The sequence below is a fragment of the Electrona antarctica genome (genome assembly GCF_951216825.1).
Source record: "Electrona antarctica genome assembly, chromosome: 23".
In the NCBI taxonomy this organism is placed as follows: domain Eukaryota; kingdom Metazoa; phylum Chordata; class Actinopteri; order Myctophiformes; family Myctophidae; genus Electrona; species Electrona antarctica.
The window spans coordinates 7,860,876-7,880,217 of NC_136804.1; the positions used below are offsets into that span (position 1 = coordinate 7,860,876).

General features: G+C 45.2%; 1 protein-coding gene across 1 annotated transcript in view; it reads left to right on the forward strand.

Moving 5' to 3' along the window:
* Nucleotides 1–19,342, forward strand: part of dock4b (dedicator of cytokinesis 4b) — a 275,073-nt gene that overhangs the window by 155,272 nt on the left and 100,459 nt on the right. Inside the window, exons 17-21 of the mRNA XM_079494185.1 lie at nucleotides 4,727–4,868; nucleotides 6,809–6,906; nucleotides 7,259–7,342; nucleotides 13,660–13,760; nucleotides 16,811–16,892. Coding sequence (XP_079350311.1) covers nucleotides 4,727–4,868; nucleotides 6,809–6,906; nucleotides 7,259–7,342; nucleotides 13,660–13,760; nucleotides 16,811–16,892 — 507 coding nt within the window. The remainder of the gene's footprint in view (nucleotides 1–4,726; nucleotides 4,869–6,808; nucleotides 6,907–7,258; nucleotides 7,343–13,659; nucleotides 13,761–16,810; nucleotides 16,893–19,342) is intronic.

Sequence of the window (19,342 nt, forward strand, 5' to 3'; positions counted from 1 at the left end):
TGAAAAATCGAAGAACGACTGACATAGAAACATGGCTTTTTCAGAAAACTGTCAGGATGTAGAAGACAGACGCCTCGCTGAAGAACATTACGGGGGAGGGTCTTTTCCTGTCTCAGGGGGGGGGTTCTCTTGAAGCACCCCGTCTATACCCTGGTGCATCGTAGGAATCACTTAATTCACTTTGAGGTCTGAATAAATGCATAACAATAACAACATGGGAAATGTACAGTCGACCCGTTAAATTAATGTTATTTACTGCCTGTCACGGGATGACAAGCGGCTCGCATTTCTCAGCACGCTGACAGGCCGTCCACTTATACTGTATATACAGTAGCTACATAGTCAAATCGGCAGTGTTCATTTCACTAGGAGAGTATACAAAATGTACAGTCGCAGAGTTACACATGGATGAATTTTTTTATTTTAAGCTTTTTTAAGCCAACCCGTGTGTGTGTGTGTGTGTGTGTGTGTGTGTGTGTGTGTGTGTGTGTGTGTGTGTGTGTGTGTGTGTGTGTGTGTGTGTGTGTGTGTGTGTGTGTGTGTGTGTGTGTGTGTGTGTGTGTGTGTGTGTGTGTGTGTGTGTGTGTGTGTGTGTGTGTGCGCACACATACTGTACTGTATGCTCTAACCTACACAATTTCTATCTGTATAGCTCGTGGCTTCTGGGGTGTATCATAAATGTTGCATGGTTTCATTTCCACTTTGACTGATTGGCACTGTGTTGCATCACACAGAAGTTAAGACCGAAACCTGACGACTGGCACACGCGGAAATATATTCCAAACAGCGGATGTATTTGTTGCACATTTGCAGAAGCACACAAAGACCTGGTCTTAATCCATCCTGCGTGGTATTTGTTAATTAACGCAGATCTACGGCAATGGCAGGAAGCGTGTTAAATGACACCCTTCCCCATCATGTCCCCTCTGTGGTAAATACTCTCTCATGTCAAGTATTTTTGAGTGGTGCAACCACTCCCTGGCTGTGTCCCTGGTGTGGGTCTGTCTGTCTGTCTGAGCACGAAATAGAGTTTGGTTGGTTTTCACAACCAAGTGTCACACACACACACATATTAACTGTATATATGATGATTTGGGGTGGTACAGTACAGTACAGTGACAGTACAGTACAGTAGAAGGACCCTCTGGGGACCCCCACACGGTAACTATCATTTCTCAACCATTTCGGACGCGCGTTCGTGGGGGTCTGGATGTTCCGGGGACCCCCACACGGTAACTCTGTCATTTCTCGACCGTTTCGGATGCAGGGCGGCTCGCCGGAACCGGGCCGGCACCCTGGCCGCGTTCCTGTGGGACTGAAACTTCCGGAGACCCCCCGGGGACACCCACATGGTTTGCACCAAGTTGCACCACTCACTTCACACGGATGTGATTTCTACAGGAGTTTTAGAATGACTCTACCTTTGCCCTTATTTAGTACGCCAAGAGCCATGAATATGCTAATGTTGAACTTGTCCACGATCCCATTCACGTAATAACCAATAATCATCCAATTTTTCTCCCACAAAAGAAGTCCCGACAGGATATTTATAATACCTCTATCTGTGCCCTCATTTAGTATTGCAAGATCTATCAATATGCTAATGTTGCACAGCCTCGCGATCCCATTCATGTGATGTAATAATCAATAAGAAGAAAAATAGTCAGCCGACTCAGCCACATGATTGAGCCCCTAGAATTTGAGAACATCTGAACAGAAGCACAGATTGGGGTGAACACCAAATGGCTTGCACATCATTTAAATGCTGAATCTCCTGTTTCTGTAGCGTGAGGCAGCTTGATGTACAAGTACACCCCCTGGACATGACGCTAGTATGTCGTAGGGACTTACCCCCAATCCAACCCTTGATGCTGAGTGTCAAGCAGGGAGGCACTGGGTCCCATTTTTAGAGTCTTTGGTATGACCCGGCCGGGGATCGAACCCCTACCTCCCAGTCTCAGGGCGGACACTCTAACCACAAGGCCACTGAGCTGGTACTAAATGTCTGAAGGTATACCTTTAACACGGAGGATGTGTACTGTGTAATAGAGTGCACAGGTATTTCCACAACACAAGGCATCAAGGCCAGTACAAAATGAAGCGCTACTAAGCTACGTCTTCTTTTGCTCTGCTCCATGGCCGATGCCAGATTCAGTCCTTACCAACCCCATACCTGCGCCTGCCAGTTTTCGAGGACAGCTTGTTGGAAGCCTGTGACAGGTCCTGTGTGTTCCCATTGATGAGAGGAGAGGGCCCCTGCTAATGCCAGATGGACGTTGGGCAAAGAACGCTCAATGAAGCTGGCATGGCCTAGCTTCCCCTCAAGAACCAAAATAGGCACAGAGGAATGAGTTCAAACAGTGTGGGAAACCAAACAGCCTCAGACGTGCATTATAGAACCACAATGAATCAAACCGGAATGGATGTTTGGGGAGATTGGTGTGAAAGTGATGCGTTTATATAAATAAATATAATATCATATAATTATTGTCATCGCTAGGGACACATGCTTCAGTAGGCAGGAACTAGGGGGTGGCAATGAAGGACCGGTGCTTCAGTAGGCAGGAACTGGGGGTGGCAATGAAGGACCGGGAAGTCTGGCGTAGCATTGTGGAATCCATGATCTCGACCGCGGTCGAAAAATGATGATGATGATGATGATATAAATGTATGGTAAAGGTGTAGAGGCCTGGGCCGTGGCTCAGCGGTCCAGGCACCTTGGCTGGTAATCCAGTCTGGCAGTGTGCCGCGGGTTCGACTCCCGATCCCGACGGCCTTTACTGCATCCGTAGAAGAATTCCAATATTGAGGAAATAATATATTATATCAAAATCATGCCGCCCTACTACTTTATGAGATTGACACAACACCACAGGCCCTGTAAGCCCATTTTCCCATTTTCTAATTGTTAATTCAGCTGCATTGAATGCTATTAGTGTGATGTCTGTTTGAAACATGCAGTCGCTCTTATTGGCCCTTTCTGAAGAAGCACTAATCAAAAAGACCGCCTAGGCCTGCTGGCCTAGTGGTCCAGGCGCATGCCACATATAGACTCTGACCTGACAGCGCGTCGCGTGTTCGAGTCCCGTTCATGACCACCTTTGCTGCATGTCTCTCCCCTTCTCTCTCTCTCTCTTTCCTGTCATTATTCACTTGAAACTATCAATAAAGGCAGAAAAGCTAAAAAAGCTCATCTTAAAGAAAAATCACACCCGTGTGAACTGAGTGGTGCAACTCCCCTCTCCCCTCTCCCCCTGCCTCTCTCTCTCTCTCTCTCTCTCTCTGTAATAGGCCTATCTCACAGCTCGCTTTCCACGCCCACTTCCGGTAAATAGTGGTGTTTTAACATTAGCATTTACACGTTTTTTTCTCTGGAGAATCTAAGTACATTTTCTAATGTAAAAATGTGACAGACCAATATTATTATGATGCAAACGAGATGGTAAATCAGCTTGAACAGATAGAACAAACCTTACCTTGAGAAAACAAAAGTTGTAGACTTCTTAAATGACCTCTGTTAACATGTAGCGTCTATGGAGTGACGTCACGCTATCACCACTAACCCCGAAAGGGGGCGTATTAAGGGGGGCGGGGAAATTCTGTGAGATAGGCTTATTAGCAGGCAACAGTGCAACACTATCTCTCTCTCTCTGTTTCTGGCACAACAGCGCCACTTTTGCCCCTACTGGTACTCTAAACATTGGGACATAGTGAGTGACATATAGTCCCATAGGGACATTGCTGTTCCTTGGAGTGGTTGCACCACTCAAAAAGACTGCACCATTGACACTGCAATTGCTTAGGTAGTGTATTGCTCAAGTGTGAAGTGTCTCGCAAGATGTTTTGTGCCCGTTTGGAGTGGGCAGAGCTGGTTCTGGAGAACCACTCGTCTGATGAACTTATTCAGACTCGACACTGCACACACTTGGGCCCTCCAGTGCATCCACTGCTGACGCACACATGAACATACAGTAGGACTGTAGTTGTTGACAGGCTGTCAATAGACATTTTCACGATGACAGCCGTGTTTTTAGCATTTCACTGAGGACGACCTAGAGAGATTGTGGACCGACATTGTTTTATAAACATGCTCATGCAGATGGGGTTTGTCTTATTTTTCTTTTTTTTATACAAAGTACACAGGTGTTTAAAAACACCTGTGTAAATGTTTACTTGGCCTATATGTGCAAAGTGGATCACATAGACACACAGAAATACCTGGAATGTATAGATAACTTGTCGACAATTGCATTGTTGCAACAGCTCAGTAGTCAAATGTTACCACTACCACTAAGAGGACGTCCCACATTAATTAACATATGTGGATGTACTCATGTACTCAAGAAAGACGCGGGAGTACCAACGAACTGGCCAGATGTATGGAGAACCAGGACGACTGATGTGAAGATGGAGGGCTCGACCTAGAGAGAGACTAACATAGCATTTTAATAGAAACTCAGATATTATGGGCAAAGCTGACAACATGGCACGTAACATTTCCATGATCGTAACGTGCCAACTCACCTGTAGTATATACACGTCGTCGGTACTGTTTTGTTTGTTTGTTTGCCGTGTATGTTCTCCTATCACTCTGCATCGCTCAATCCAGACTCTACATATCTTGTTCCTCTGATCTTTATTTATTTGAGACTCTCTCTCTCTCTCTCTCTCTCTCTCTCTCTCTCTCTCTCTCTCTCTCTCTCTCTCTCTCTCTCTCTCCGTGCAGTGTGAGGAGAATGCCAACCTAGCAGACTGTTCGCGCTACCTCAAGCTGCCTTTCTCCAAGGCCAACAATCAGAGTTTGAAGGGAACGAAGGAGTCCTTCTGGATCACCAGCTACCTCTGTTCGACCAAACTCACACAGAACGGTAGGTTAGTGGTTCGATAGAGCGCCCGCCATGTTGGCTCAAATAGTCAACACACTGACCACAAACTGTAGGCCACAGACCTGGCTAGTGCAGTGGTTCTCAAAGTGGGGTCCCGGAACCGCCTTTGATTGATTGATTGATGGATTGGAGTCTTTAGTAGTCATGAGACTCATAAATGTAAACAGCACGAGGTACAGTCAGCAATTAAGGCTGCGTTTTGTGGATCCGAAAGTAGTAGACTATCAATAGCTGTCGGCCTGTTACCAACATCCCACTAGACCCCACTAGACAGCTGCGGAAAACGGAAAAAAATGTACCCCGGTCTGAAAAAACTTTATATGGACGAAATATGCGCGCGGCAGTGTGCAAATGTGATTGTCATAAACTTAGGCCGATTTCTTTTTTAACATCCTCCGAAATTTGCTCCGATATTCGGCCAAAAAAATGCACCAGTGTGCAAACACCTTAGTGTAAGTGATTTTCTTTGGTTAAAATAAGTGTTAAAAAGCTCTATAGTGTGATAGTACTCATTGCTATAGTGTTTGTTCAGTAACAGGAGTCTCCATGTCTCTCCAGCTTTTCATTAAACGGAACATGCATTTTCCGAAACTGAAACTGGGATAGCAATTTTATCCAATCAGGATAGAGAACGCAGTCAGGGATACAGATTAAACAAGTGGAATTGTAAGTGATGACACACAAAATCAGCAGTCAAAATTGGAACTGGACCACTATAAAAAAATTAAGCTCATAAATATCTACTCTCTCCTGATAGGCTGACATTTTGTCACCTACCTGAAAATGTATTTTCTGTTTATTATAGAGCTGGAGAGACTGTTGAACAAACACTCTATAGCAATGATTACTATGACAATATAGTGATTTAACCTTTTAATAAAAACTTTTATTAAACCTTTTAGGGTTCATTTACGGGGTTATGGGGGTCGGAGGCCTAAAACATACCAAACAGGGGGGCCTTAAAATTAAATGCTTTGAGAACCACTACTGATGTCTTCAGTAGAAGACCGATAACCTGGGATGCAAAGATTTTTAAACACGTACCAGTATTACCTGCCTATGGTGTTGAATTGTATGCACATACATCAAATGCATGTCGATAAGCTCATCAAAGCATACATTTCAAGCACTAATCCGACAGGTTGTTATACAGGAGAGGAAATGTTTTTGTAACATTTTCCGCATTGGTTGGCCAATCAAAAATTCACTGGCCAATGTGCTGCTAATTTAACCACCAATTACGTTCATGGAGGACAGCGGAGCATCCGACTAATTGTTAGAGTACAATCACAAGCTAACTTCATACATTTGGCTACATTGATGTTTTCTAGTCTTCTAGAGAAAAGCCATTAGCACAGTCTGTTGCAAGAGAATTGGGGTATGTTGCTGTAGAAGTAGTCATCTGCTAAATCAATATGTAAGCAAATGAGTGATGTTGGGCTCTTACGGAATAGTTAGGACACACGCACGCACGCACGCACACATGCACGCACGCACGCAGGCACACACGCACACACGCACACACACACAGAAGACAGGCTGGCGGTTAATTTCGGTGAATCTTCGGGGACAGCTTTAAGAAGAGATTCCTGGTGTCTGGCTGATGTTTTATTCATACTGTTGTTTGGGGACTCTGCCTCTTCAAAATGACTTTCTTTAACTGCATCCTGCTGCACTTCGAAATGTCACCGTTGCTTTGTAGTCTGTATAGCGCTGTAGTGTGTGGTTGCAAATGAATGTTTTTGTGATGCTCATGTCGTCGGTACTGTTTTGTTTGTTTGTTTTGCCGTGTATTTTCTCCTATCACTCTGCATCGCTCAATCCAGACTCTACATATCTTGTTCCTCTGATCTTTATTTATTTATTTCTCTCTCTCTCTCTCTCTCTCTCTCTCTCTCTCTCTCTCTCTCTCTGTGTGTCAGGTGACATGTTGGACCTGTTAAAGTGGAGGGCCCATCCAGAGAGAATTAACGACAGCCTGTCCAAGCTGAAGGAAATCGATGGCTCAGAGATAGTCAAGGTAGGTTGCCTGTACAGTACATACTGATTTGATTCCAGACAATAATCTAAATTCATTTGGTACGGAAATCAAAGTTTGATTTCACACTGGCATCCCTATTTTGGGCATGTCATTATACACAAATGTTACAACAAATGATACAGTTTAACTGTCAAAGTATTTGTATACTATGTGCAGTGACAATAAATTGAATCTAATCTAAAAAAAGTGGTTGTGTGTGGTTGTGTGTGTGTGTGTGTGTGTGTGTGTGTGTGTGTGTGTGTGTGTGTGTGTGTGTGTGTGTGTGTGTGTGTGTGTGTGTGTGTGTTTGTGTTTGTGTTTGTGTTTGTTTGCGTGTGCACCCTCCCCCCAGTTTCTGCAAGACACCCTGGACACATTGTTTGGGATTCTGGACGAGAGCTCGCAGAGATATGGGCTGAAGGTGTTTGACTCTCTGGTAAGTGTCCTGATGTTGAGCTGTTAACTAGCTCCGCAGACTGGCAGACTGGCTGGCTGGCTGGCAGGCAGGCAGGCAGGCAGAAGGAGTTGAGGTGTTTGACTCTCTGGTAACTGAATGTTGTCATGTTGAACTGTTTCTAAACTGTTATTTTTATTGCTACATGGCAGGTAATCAGACAGGTTTTAGCTTGTGAATCTTATTTGATCATGTGACCGTCTTACATTAAGTGCGTACTGCATGCCATTATGTTACACACACACACCCGTACTAATGGTTTGAGTGAATAGCAGTATTGTGGAATCTTTGATCATTGTTTTATTAAATAAGAGTAGCTTGTGGTAACAAGGTAGAAATACTCTGTATTCACACCAAGCACAAACTATGAGGATAATTATGCGAGCATCCACGTGCTTGAACGATTCTGTACTGTGGCATCAAGCTGTGCAAAGTTCAGCTGTGTAGGAGTCCACACACGGACGCAGAGAGAGAGAGAGAGAGAGAGAGAGAGAGAGAGAGAGAGCTCTCCACCTCCGTGGTGCTGAAAGACACATAGGCAGAGGCAATGGATAATCTAACTAGTGCTGCACGAGTCTTACTCAAATATGTGAATCTCGATTTTCCTCCATGAGAATTCACCTTTAGCTATAAGGACCGCCCTCTCCCACTTAGACACTCCCACTTGGACACTTTCCAGCCTGGCTCGTTCATTCCAATGTAAATATCATGGATTTGACATCAGGGCTGGACTGGGACAAAAATTCGGCCCGGTCATTTTCGCGTGAATTTGGCTCAGACCGGCCCACCACAACCAGGGCGCAGATAGCAGAAACTCTACCACCCACTCCGTCGAGGCACACACACACAAACAAGCCCTAGCTAATACCACCACTTTTACAGAACAACATAAATGATACAAACAGTGCCGGTTCTAGACGTTTAGTGGCCCTAAGCAACATAATATTATGTGCCCCCCCCCCCCCCCCCCCCCCCTGCACTGCACCGCCGGGGGGGGGGGGGCAGGGGGGGCGCTACCCCCCTGGGTCCAGAAAAATCTGTAAATTTGCCATGAAAATGCTTCAATCTGGTGCACTTTGAGATCAAAATTAAGAGGTTAGATCAGGCCGCCAGTTGATATTAACCTGCGGGCCGCATTAGGTGAAGGTGGGGGCCACATGTGGCCCTCAGGCCGCCAGTTGATATTAACCTGCGGGCCGCATTAGGTGAAGGTGGGGGCCACATGTGGGGGCCCAGTGTGGAGGGATGGTATGACAGACTGACTGGTATAAACAGTGCCCCCAGTGGGGAGGGATGGTATGACAGAGAGAGTATAAACAGTGTCCCCAGTGGGGAGGGATGGTATGACAGAGAGACTGGTATAAACAGTGTCCCCAGTGGGGAGGGATGGTATAAACAGCACCCCCAGTGTAGAGGGATGGTATAAACAGTGCCCCCAGTGGGGAGGGATGGTATGACAGACTGACTGGTATAAACAGCGCCCCCAGTGGGGAGGGATGGTATGACAGAGAGACTGGTATAAACAGCGCCCCCAGTGGGGAGGGATGGTATGACAGAGATACTGGTATAAACAGCGCCCCCAGTGGGGAGGGATGGTATGACAGAGAGACTGGTATAAACAGCGCCCCCAGTGGGGAGGGATGGTATGACAGACTGACTGGTATAAACAGTGCCCCCAGTGGGGAGGGATGGTATGACAGACTGACTGGTATAAACAGTGCCCCCCAGTGGGGAGGGATGGTATGACAGAGAGACTGGTATAAACAGCGTCCCCAGTGGGGAGGGATGGTATGACAGACTGACTGGTATAAACAGCGTCCCCAGTGGGGAGGGATGGTATAAACAGCACCCCCAGTGTAGAGGGATGGTATAAACAGCGCCCCCAGTGTAGAGGGATGGTATAAACAGCGCCCCCAGTGTAGAGGGATGGTATAAACATCCCTCAACTGTAGACTGGGGGCCACATGTGGCCCCCAACCTACAGTTGATATTAACCTGCGGGCTGCATTAAGTGAAGGTGGGGGCCACATGTGGCCCTCAGGCCGCCAGTAGCCCATGTATGGGATAGGGGATACATTAAAAAAAAAGAAAAAAAATCTTCTCCCTGTGATGTGGCCCCCTCAGTGGTTGTGGCCCTAAGCGACCGCTTATACCGCTTATGCCTAGAACCGGCCCTGGATACAAACCAACAGACAACTACACAACCCTTTGTAGAGGGTTTATTTGTCACTCACTGATACAGGTACAGTGAAATTATCATGATAGTACTGGCAGAATGGCAGCACGCCCGGACCTTTCCTGGTGGCCTGCCGCCTATTGGCCTGCCTGCCTGTCAAAAAAAAAAAAAAAAAAAAACGTTTTTATTTTATTTTAAATCATGGCGGCCCCCTACGGTCGCGGCCCACCGGGAAAATGCCCGGTATGACCTGTGGCCAGTCCAGCCCTGTTTGACATGATATTGGTTCAAATACTGGTTCATTTTTGGAACCAGACCTTCAAAATCTCTTCCAAATCCGTCAACAAGGCCTACCGTATGCACTGGAAAAATATGTGCGTGACATTTCTTTTTTTTTAAAACATTGTTTTATCATATATATAGGAAAACTATTGGTGGAGAGGTTTGTCTAACCCATGTTATGCTTAGCTGTGATTGGACCATAGCAGGTTGGGGAGGGGCTTAGCTATAGATCCATTGAGATCACGATTCTCATTTTCTCCATGAAAATACTTCTTGTCTTTAGTCTGTGTAGTTGCTTAACATCCATTCAAAATGTTGCACATGGAGCCAACTACTGTGGCTTTAAACAGACCAGATCAAAGTGCTTGACTTAATCCTCTCTTAACCCATTTTGACCTGAGATCAGATTATAAAAATGTCTTCTACATTACAGTTTTCTGAAAAAGCTATGTTTCTATGTCAGTCGTTCTTCGATTTTTCAAAAATAGCAGACCTACAAGCTCGTAGCGCGCCACTCGGTGTCGCGCTACGAGCTTGTAGATCTGCTATTTTTCAATAGCTAAAGCATAACATAATGCTAACACCAAAATAGGTTCCCGCCCAGAATGGGTTAAAGTCTCTCTCTTGTACGGTAGCAAAAACATGCAGAGTAACTAAAATGAATTGGACCGCCAACTAGTGCTGCACGACAACATTTAGAAATGAGATTGCATATGGTGTCTGAATCTAGATCGCGATCTTTTTTCTATGAATTGTGCAGCACTAAATCTAACTATGATTATTCATTATAAGGATGCAAGATAGTTGCACTGTAGGCTACCTGAGGTAACGCCAGCTTGCCTACCAGCCAGCATTAGATATTCATAATCATCTCCTCATCTCTGTTAATAACAAAACTACTACTGATTGATTGATTGTGAGAGCGATTGCATCCCAGGGGTCCTTCTGATGGATATTGATTGTCTTTCAGAGCTTCTATCGTTGATGAAATGGCTCTGAATGTGATCCAAGGGATATTGTTCACCCCGTTGTTGTTACTCTGCCGTCTACTTCAGTTAGAACAATTTCTAAAACAACAAGTATACAGTTGGAGGCCATCGATATTGTCCTTTTCTTTTTGCTGAGGTTTGCGTGATCTGCGCAAAAGGACAGTTAACCCATTTTGGGCGGGAACCCCTTTTGGTGTTTTAAACATTATGTTATAATTTAGCTATTGAAAAACAGCAGATCTACAAGCTCATAGCGCGCCACCGAGTGGCGCGCTACGAGCTTGTAGGTCTGCTATTTTTGAAAAATCGTGAAAATATTTATTTCAGAAAACTGGAGGATTTAGAAGGATTTTTTTAAATGTTGAGGTCAGGCCTAAATGGGTTAAATGATAAGGGACAATATCGGTGGCACCCAACTGTATGTGGACCACTTTCAAACTGGCATCCCTATTTTACTGTGTCTTTAGTAAAAAGTCAACAAAGACTCACAGTAACAAATCTAAAAGTAGTAAAGTACTCATTATGCAGAATTGCCAATCTCACCATCATATTATCGATCGCAGTTGGTAATGCATCAATGTCTACTGTAAATCTGCAAAGTAACCAACTAGTAACTAAAGCTGTCAAAGAGTTGAAGTGGAGTAAAAGGTTCAATTTCTGCCTCTGATATATCGCAAAGTATAAAGTATCATTAATGGGAAAAAAAACGAAAGTAAAAGTACTGTGCCTCTGAATTGTATACTCAAGTACAGTACTTGAGACAGAGTAAATGTAGTTAGCACTGGTGAATAGATGTACAGAGAGGTAAAGTAATAGAGGTTGGTGAAGCAATCTCAGAACAGTCATGCTGCACTGCACTGATGGTGCAAGGCCATTGATTGATCACACGCACGTGCTGTACACGCACACGCACACACACACACACGTATGCACGTGCGGTCGTGCGCACACACACACACACACACTCGCGCGTCCCCACACACGCACCCACACACGCACCCTTGTAATACTATACTGTACTTGTTTTGTGAGGACATCAATATGTTGAGGCCGATAAAAAACTGAAAATAGCTGATCTACAAGCTCACAGCGTGTTGCACTGCGATGCACTGTGAGCATGCAGATCTGCTGTTTTCGGTGCTTAACACTGGTGACTTCAACCTAAAGATCACATCTAAATGTCTAATCCTGGCCCTAACCTTAACCTGAATCCTTTTCTAATTGTATTAAAGCCCAACTCCCCAAATCTCTTTAAACCATAAAACTACCATTTATTTTATTATGAGAAACTCAGAAATGGTCCTCACTCCCGCTGGGGACGCTGTGGGCGCTGGGGGCGCTGGGGGCGTGTTCCCTCCTTATCAGTGCCCATACCCGAGGCGGGGTTGGCGAAAGGGCCTTTCTGTGTGGAGTTTGCATGTTCTCCCCGTGTCCCCTAGGGTAGGTACCCTCACAAAAAACATGCAGTAATCCTGGTCTCTAAACTAAAACTACCTCCCCCTGGCCAGCCGGGGCGCCTGATGGAGGGGAAAGGAACTGGTCGGAAATAACGTGTTCCTTCCACACGCTACGTCCGGCCGGGGAAATTCCCCCCTGTCAGGTGATAAGCAGCAGCTTGGACTCCTCATGCATAGAAGGAAGCATGAGGTCAGTCCGCTGCCCCCCAGGTTGGCAGAGGAAGTGTAGCGCCCAGGATTACATTTATTGACACTGGGTGAAAAAAATGGGTTGCAAAAATCGTGGGATAACAATTATAATAAAAATTAAAAAAAAGAAATGGTCCTCACAATGTCTTTCTCAAATGCTACTATATGTGTGGGGACATTTGGCCCTCACACGTATATTAACACACACATACATGCACGCACGCACACACTCAGTCACGCATACACACACACACACACACACACACACACACTGGCACGCACGCACGCACACATTTCCATTCTCAGCTTACTGATGATGAGAAGCAGTGAGGCATTGAAGCCAATCAAGTGTCCTTTTGGTGGCATTTTAAATGAATGGACGGCCCAGAGGACTTCACTCCTCCATCTGAACACGGCCCAACTTGGAATGAGTTTCTTTTCATAGCATCTCACTGCTGCAGAGTGCAGACACAATGCAGCTCACACTGCAGGGGGAAGAAAACGGTGGGAAGAGATAAAATGTGTGTGTGGTGTGTGTGTGTGTGTGTGTGTGTGTGTGTGTGTGTGTGTGTGTGTGTGTGTGTGTGTGTGTGTGTGTGTGTGTGTGTGTGTGTGTGTGTGTGTGTGTGTGTGTGTGTGTGTGTGTGTGTGTGTGTGTGTGTGTGTGTGTGTGTGTGTGTGTGTGTGTGTGTGTGTGTGTGTGTGTGTGTGTGTGTGTGTGTGTGTGTGTGTGTGTGTGTGTGTGTGTGTGTGCGTGCGTGCGTGCGTGCGTGCGTGCGTGCGTGCGTGCGTGCGTGCGTGCGTGCGTGCGTGCGTGCGTGCGTGCGTGCGTGCGTGCGTGCGTGCGTGCGTGCGTGCGTGCGTGCGTGCGTGCGTGCGCGTGCGCGCGCACGCACGCACGCACGCAACTGTGTAATTGCAATGGAGTGATAACTGATTTGTAATCTTGCGAGATTGAATTAAACATTTCACCACATTAAGCAGTGATTATTAGCGGTTGGGAATAAACGATCATATCACTCCGGTATAATGAATTATTGCTCACAATATAACTTTAGGTGTTTCACTTTTATTAATGGTGAACTCCAGCCTTTTGGGAATCCATCACTGCCATTTGGTTCCCGTTCTCGAGATTGTCATTTGGATTTTGTCTTTGAATGGTAAATTGACTGATTCATCCGCACATTTTTCACCCAATTCTTCCAGGTTCACATCATCAACCTCCTCCAGGACAGCAAGTTCCAGCACTTCAAGCCAGTCATGGACACCTACATTGAGAGTCACTTTGCGGGGGCTCTGTCGTACAGGTGAGCGTGTGAGCGTGTGTGTGTGTGTGTGTGTGTGTGTGTGTGTGTGTGTGTGTGTGTGTGTGTGTGTGTGTGTGTGTGTGTGTGTGTGTGTGTGTGTGTGTGTGTGTGTGTGTGTGTGTGTGTGTGTGTGTGTGTGTGTGTGTGTGTGTGTGTGTGTGTGTGTGTGTGTGTGTGTGTCCAAAACTATGGAATAAACATGCCATTGCAATCAGAACTGCAGACTCACTCCCAATCTTCCGCCATAGACCTTACAGGCATATGCAAGAGCCAATTTATGTAATTTAGATAGCCTTTTATGTAGACTTAGCACTCTATAGTGTATACCCATGGTTTCATTGTACAGATATTCTACTGACGAATGTTAGGTTCTTAGCTTACTTAGGATTCTCTATGACTATTTCTATGTATTTGATGTATTACCATGCGTTATTCTAGCTTACTGTAAATCGCTCTGGAATGCTACTATGTGCTACTATATGTGCTCAGACATACTACCGTGTATCTGAGTACCTAACCCTAACGGCCTGCTGAGAAGTGCTAGCCTCGCGTTGCGATAGAGAAGTGCAGTAGCCTAATTTAGCCATTCAGCATTTAGTGAAACAGTAGTTTCAATGTGGCTTTCACACATGCTGTACAGTAATGAACATTAACATCAACGTCGACACTGATGTCCTGTGAACGGTCGCGTCTACGCTAAGCCAAAGAAAACCTGCTCGCCCCCATTGCAATAAATGCCAATATAGTTGGAGTGTCAGTTTTCGAAATGGCTCAGCGGAAAGATGTGCTTGTAAACTTAATTCTGAAGCATAGCAGGAGAAATGCTGCTGTGGGACAGCTCTGCAGGTCGATATTCTGACTGAGTTCACACCAGATGCTTACGGTGCCCCCTGCCTGCGGAAAAACGAATTGCGCAGAGCTCTCTTCTCAGCTGGCCTCCTTTTCCCCATGTCTTGTTCCGTCTCCTCTAAACTTTCCATCTCCTCCTTTACAGACACACACACACACACACACACACACACACACACACACACACACACACACACACACACACACACACACACACACACACACACACACACACACACACACACACACACACACACACACACACACACACAACCTGCTGTTCTCACAGACCGTCCTATTCTCACAAGCTGTACCTGCTATGATAGCGTGCTGTCACATTCCTCAGACACAGCTGACACACAGGCGCACGGTTGCCAAATCCATCTCCCTTCACCTCCGATCTACCTGTGATTTCCTCCCTCCGAGCTCCAAAATGGTGGCACTGCATCTGCTCCGATCATGTTTAATTAAAACAAAAGCTCTACTGTTGAGAGACGGAGAGAGAGAGAGACTCTTCCAAAACGTGACACTTTAATTCCAAACGACATGGACAGCGTTTGAGGGTATCTGGATACCTGAAATTATTTAGTAGGGGAGGCCTTCTAAAGTAAACAACCAAAAGGATTTAGTAGGGGATGCCTCCTAAAGTAACAAACCATTTCCTTTACCAGGGGCTGCCTCTTAAATGGAGTAGTCTCCTAAAATACCCAACCAAAATGATGTATTAGGGGATGACTCTTAAAGTAAACAACCAACATGATGTAGTAGGGGACGCCTCCTAAAGGAATGCCTCCTAATGATACCCAACTGCAATTATTTAGAAGGGGATGCCTAAAGTAGAGAATGCCACCCTCACTAATTATCAACCTGTGGACCATTGTTGCGTTAGGTGGGGATACGGGCAAATATTTTGTTATTTTCTTGAGTTGCACAGTCTATGCTTGGGCTTCAGTGGTGGACAGGGATCTCAGCGGTCTCATGACATCCCAGCGCTAGGCTCCAACCTAGCCCTGTAGCCCAGAGATGCAGTACGGCGCTGAAGTAAACAATTAGCCTTTTCTGTAAGCTCTGCAAATGTTGCCTCATCCAGAACTTCACGAGGGACTGTGTTTTCATACATGTGCCTCTTGACAGAGTCTGTGGTTCTTAATGATTCTGTAGCAGTTAGTCTTGAAGTACTTTTGGAATTGAAGCACAAGCCTCCTCAATTGACCACTGACAATGTCTTCAATTCAACTCTGCGAAAAAGGAAAGGAAAAACTAGATAAAGTGCCCCTCGGGGCAAAGGTCTCCACCAGGGCAGGTCAGGTTGTGGCCTCCTGGTGGCGCTATAATAGGCCAATGTGAAAAGGGTGTCATTTCTCCTTATGCCTTGGATGGGAATTGGATGATTTGAGGCATTTTGTTCCAAAAATGTGTTTTGCAAAAATCCACCTGTTGGTGGCGCTATAACAGGCCAATGTGAAAAGGGTGGGATATATTCCTCAGCCTAGTAGGAAAGTCTGTGAAAGATTTCACGTGCATGCTGCGTTGAGGCTGTGATTTGAGGCTTTTTTCTGCGCAAATCCTGCAAACTTTGAAAACCAATGTTAGCCAATTAGGATGGAATATAAAATATCGGACAGATCTGGCTTGAACACTTGAAGATACTGTGTAGCGATTTGCGGGATTTTCGGACAGAATCTGGAGGAGTAATATAAAAAAATGTGTTTTACAAGTCGGCCTCCTGGTGGCGCTATAACAGGCCGTTCTGGAAAATTGTTGTCTTAGTCATCATAGCTTAGTTTTCATTTAGTTTCCATTTAGTTTTCGTCAGTGAAAAAAGGTAGTCGACGAAAAATAAAATTCATCGTATTAGTCGACGAAATCAACACTGTCTTTGTTATGAGTAAACGCGATTCCTTCGGAGGGCATGTCTGAGCTCAGTGGTGTGCACTGTGCACAAGCCTGTGTATGTGTGTTTGCACACTTCATCTACAGTGTGTAACATGCACTTACAGATCTAAGTAAGTAGGTCGGAGAGGTTTTACTCTGACAGTTTTTCAATATGACGAAGATCCCGACGGATCGATACGCGGTCCAAGTGAAGTGTCTTAGTTACAGCCAGTGAGATTGCTGAGACATTATAGACTATTGGAAAAAGACAGATCCCCATTCCTAGATGTTTGTGTGTGCGTGTGTGTTCGTTGTGTTTCCCCCAGGGACCTGATCAAAGTATTGAAGTGGTACGTGGATCGCATCATTGACGCAGACCATCAGGATCACATCCAGCAAGTCCTCAAGGTGAGGAGGTCCACATTAATGTCCCCTGCACGCACGCACGCACGCACGCACGCACGCACGCACGCACGCACGCACGCACGCACGCACGCACGCACGCACGCACGCACGCACGCACGCACGACCACTGATGATGCACTATAGGTTGTTACATAAAGTGTTACTTTACTGCCACCAAGCTTGGAAATTTGGTATTTTGCCCTTTTTTCTCTTTAGTTTAAAATAAAATGAGGACAACAGGGTTAAGGTTGTTATGTGGTACCATATCCGTTTAGGCATGTGTTTACACCTCTACAAGCCATCAATCTGCTTAATGTTTGACATGATTAATGATGCACAAAGGGGCACACCAGTGTCTCATCGTGTAAGAGCACACATACAGTACCACATAAATAAGGCTAAATAAGGCTACAGTGCTTTTCACATCTGATCCTGGTTCGAATCCGATACTGGAGTCACTTTACTGTACCATGTCAAGACCCCCCCCCCCCCCCCCCCACCACCCCCCCCCCCCCCCTCTCCCACCTGTCCGGTATTTTCTGTTCACTGTCCTATCTGAATAAAGACTAAAATGTGCAATAAATATATAATATATCATTGCTGTCGGGAGGAATCCTCATAACTCCATTTTTGAAGTATTTGATTTTTTTGTGGCATAAATCAGTGCTATTGAACACCCTTCACGTCTGTGTGTTGTTTCGAAAATATTGAACCAAAGTAGTAAAAAGTGCTTTGGACAAAACCTCTTAACTCCATTGGACCCTCAAAATGTCTGCTAAAGCAACTCCACCACCTCTCCCCCTCTCATGGAAGTAATTGACAATATATAAAGTTACAACACCAACTTTGATATTTAAAAATATAAGGTTTTCTTTATTTCCTGAAAAATGTATACTTTTTCATTTCCTGAAAAATGAACATTTTGGAGTTACGAGGTTTCCTCCCGACAGCAGAGATATATAGGATCCACAAGCACGCTGCGCAGAAAATGTTCATCATATTTATTCACCCCTGGCACCCTGTAACACAGGCACGCACACAACATGCACACACCCCACGCACACATGCACGCACGCCAGAGCAGTGACGATATCTCCCTATTGCATTACTCTGCAGCGCATGACATTTTAATAAATGGAAGCGTCTTGCCTGCGGTGTCGTGAATCTCCATGTTGCCTTATTCTAATGACTCATGCTAGACGATGGTATCGGAGAGACACGCGGCAGCCATCACTGTGTGCTGTTCCTCATTCATCGACGTTCACACAACGGAAAATAACCTTCCGTCCGCGAGCAGGCACTGATGAATAAGTAATGTGTAATGTAAAAGTTGTTTAGTTCTTTTTTTTCTCTTCCCTTGCTGTGTGGAAAAAAACATACATTATCTTTCTGACTAAACTACCCTAGTACCGTATATGTACAATATAATTCATTCTACATCAGTTGTTTAGATCGGTGGTTCCCAAAGTGGGGTCCGGGGACCACTCGGGGTCCTTGAGAGAGATCCAGGGGGTCCCCAGCAAAATGATAGTTAGGACCCAAATGGACCCTTATGGGTCTGTAACTCAGAGAGTGTACAAATGGAACCAAATGGACCCTGACGGGTCCATTTGGTTCCATTTGTACACTCTCAGAGTTAAATTAACTTTGATTTTACAATATACATTGGGGTCCCAGAGATAGAAATGCCATTAAATGAGGGACCGTAGCCTAATTCAGGTCAAACCTGGGGGTCCTTGAAATGAAAATGGTTGAAAATCACTGCTAGAGCCGTAAGAAATTATTCTCTTATGGGGGTCCTTGGCATATATTTTCAAATGGGGGTCCGCGGGCTAATGAGTATCATTTTGCGGGTCCTTGACATGAAAAAGTCTGGGAACCCCTGGTCTAGATTTCATCAGCAAACAGTGCAACAACCCTGTTCAGTGTCACATTCTACCCTCATTTATATTTTAAAGCTATAATCTGTACGTTTAATGTCTCTTCCCACCTCTTTCTGGCTCCGTGCATAACTGTAGTTCCGGGTTTCCTTGAATGAGCCATGCCTATAGAGCGTCGCAGTCCCGCCTCCTACCCTGGACCAGGAAATGAAACCCAATGCATTTTCCTCATAGACATTTCTTAAAGTATTTATTTAAAGACGGTTACGCCGCGGACAAAGCCAACTCGAGTCGTGACAACTCATGACAACACAAACAATATTTTGGACCAAACAAATAATTAGAAAGAAGAAAAAAACGGCAGGTTACAACACTTTTTTTGTTGTTTTTCTTCTTTGTAATTATTTGTTTGGTCCAAAATATTGTTTGTGTTGTCATGAGTTGTCACGACTCGAGTTGGCTTTGTCCGCGGCGTAACCGTCTTTAAATAAATACTTTAAGAAATGTCTATGAGGAAAATGCATTGGGTTTCATTTCCTGGTCCAGGGTAGGAGGCGGGACTGCGACGCTCTA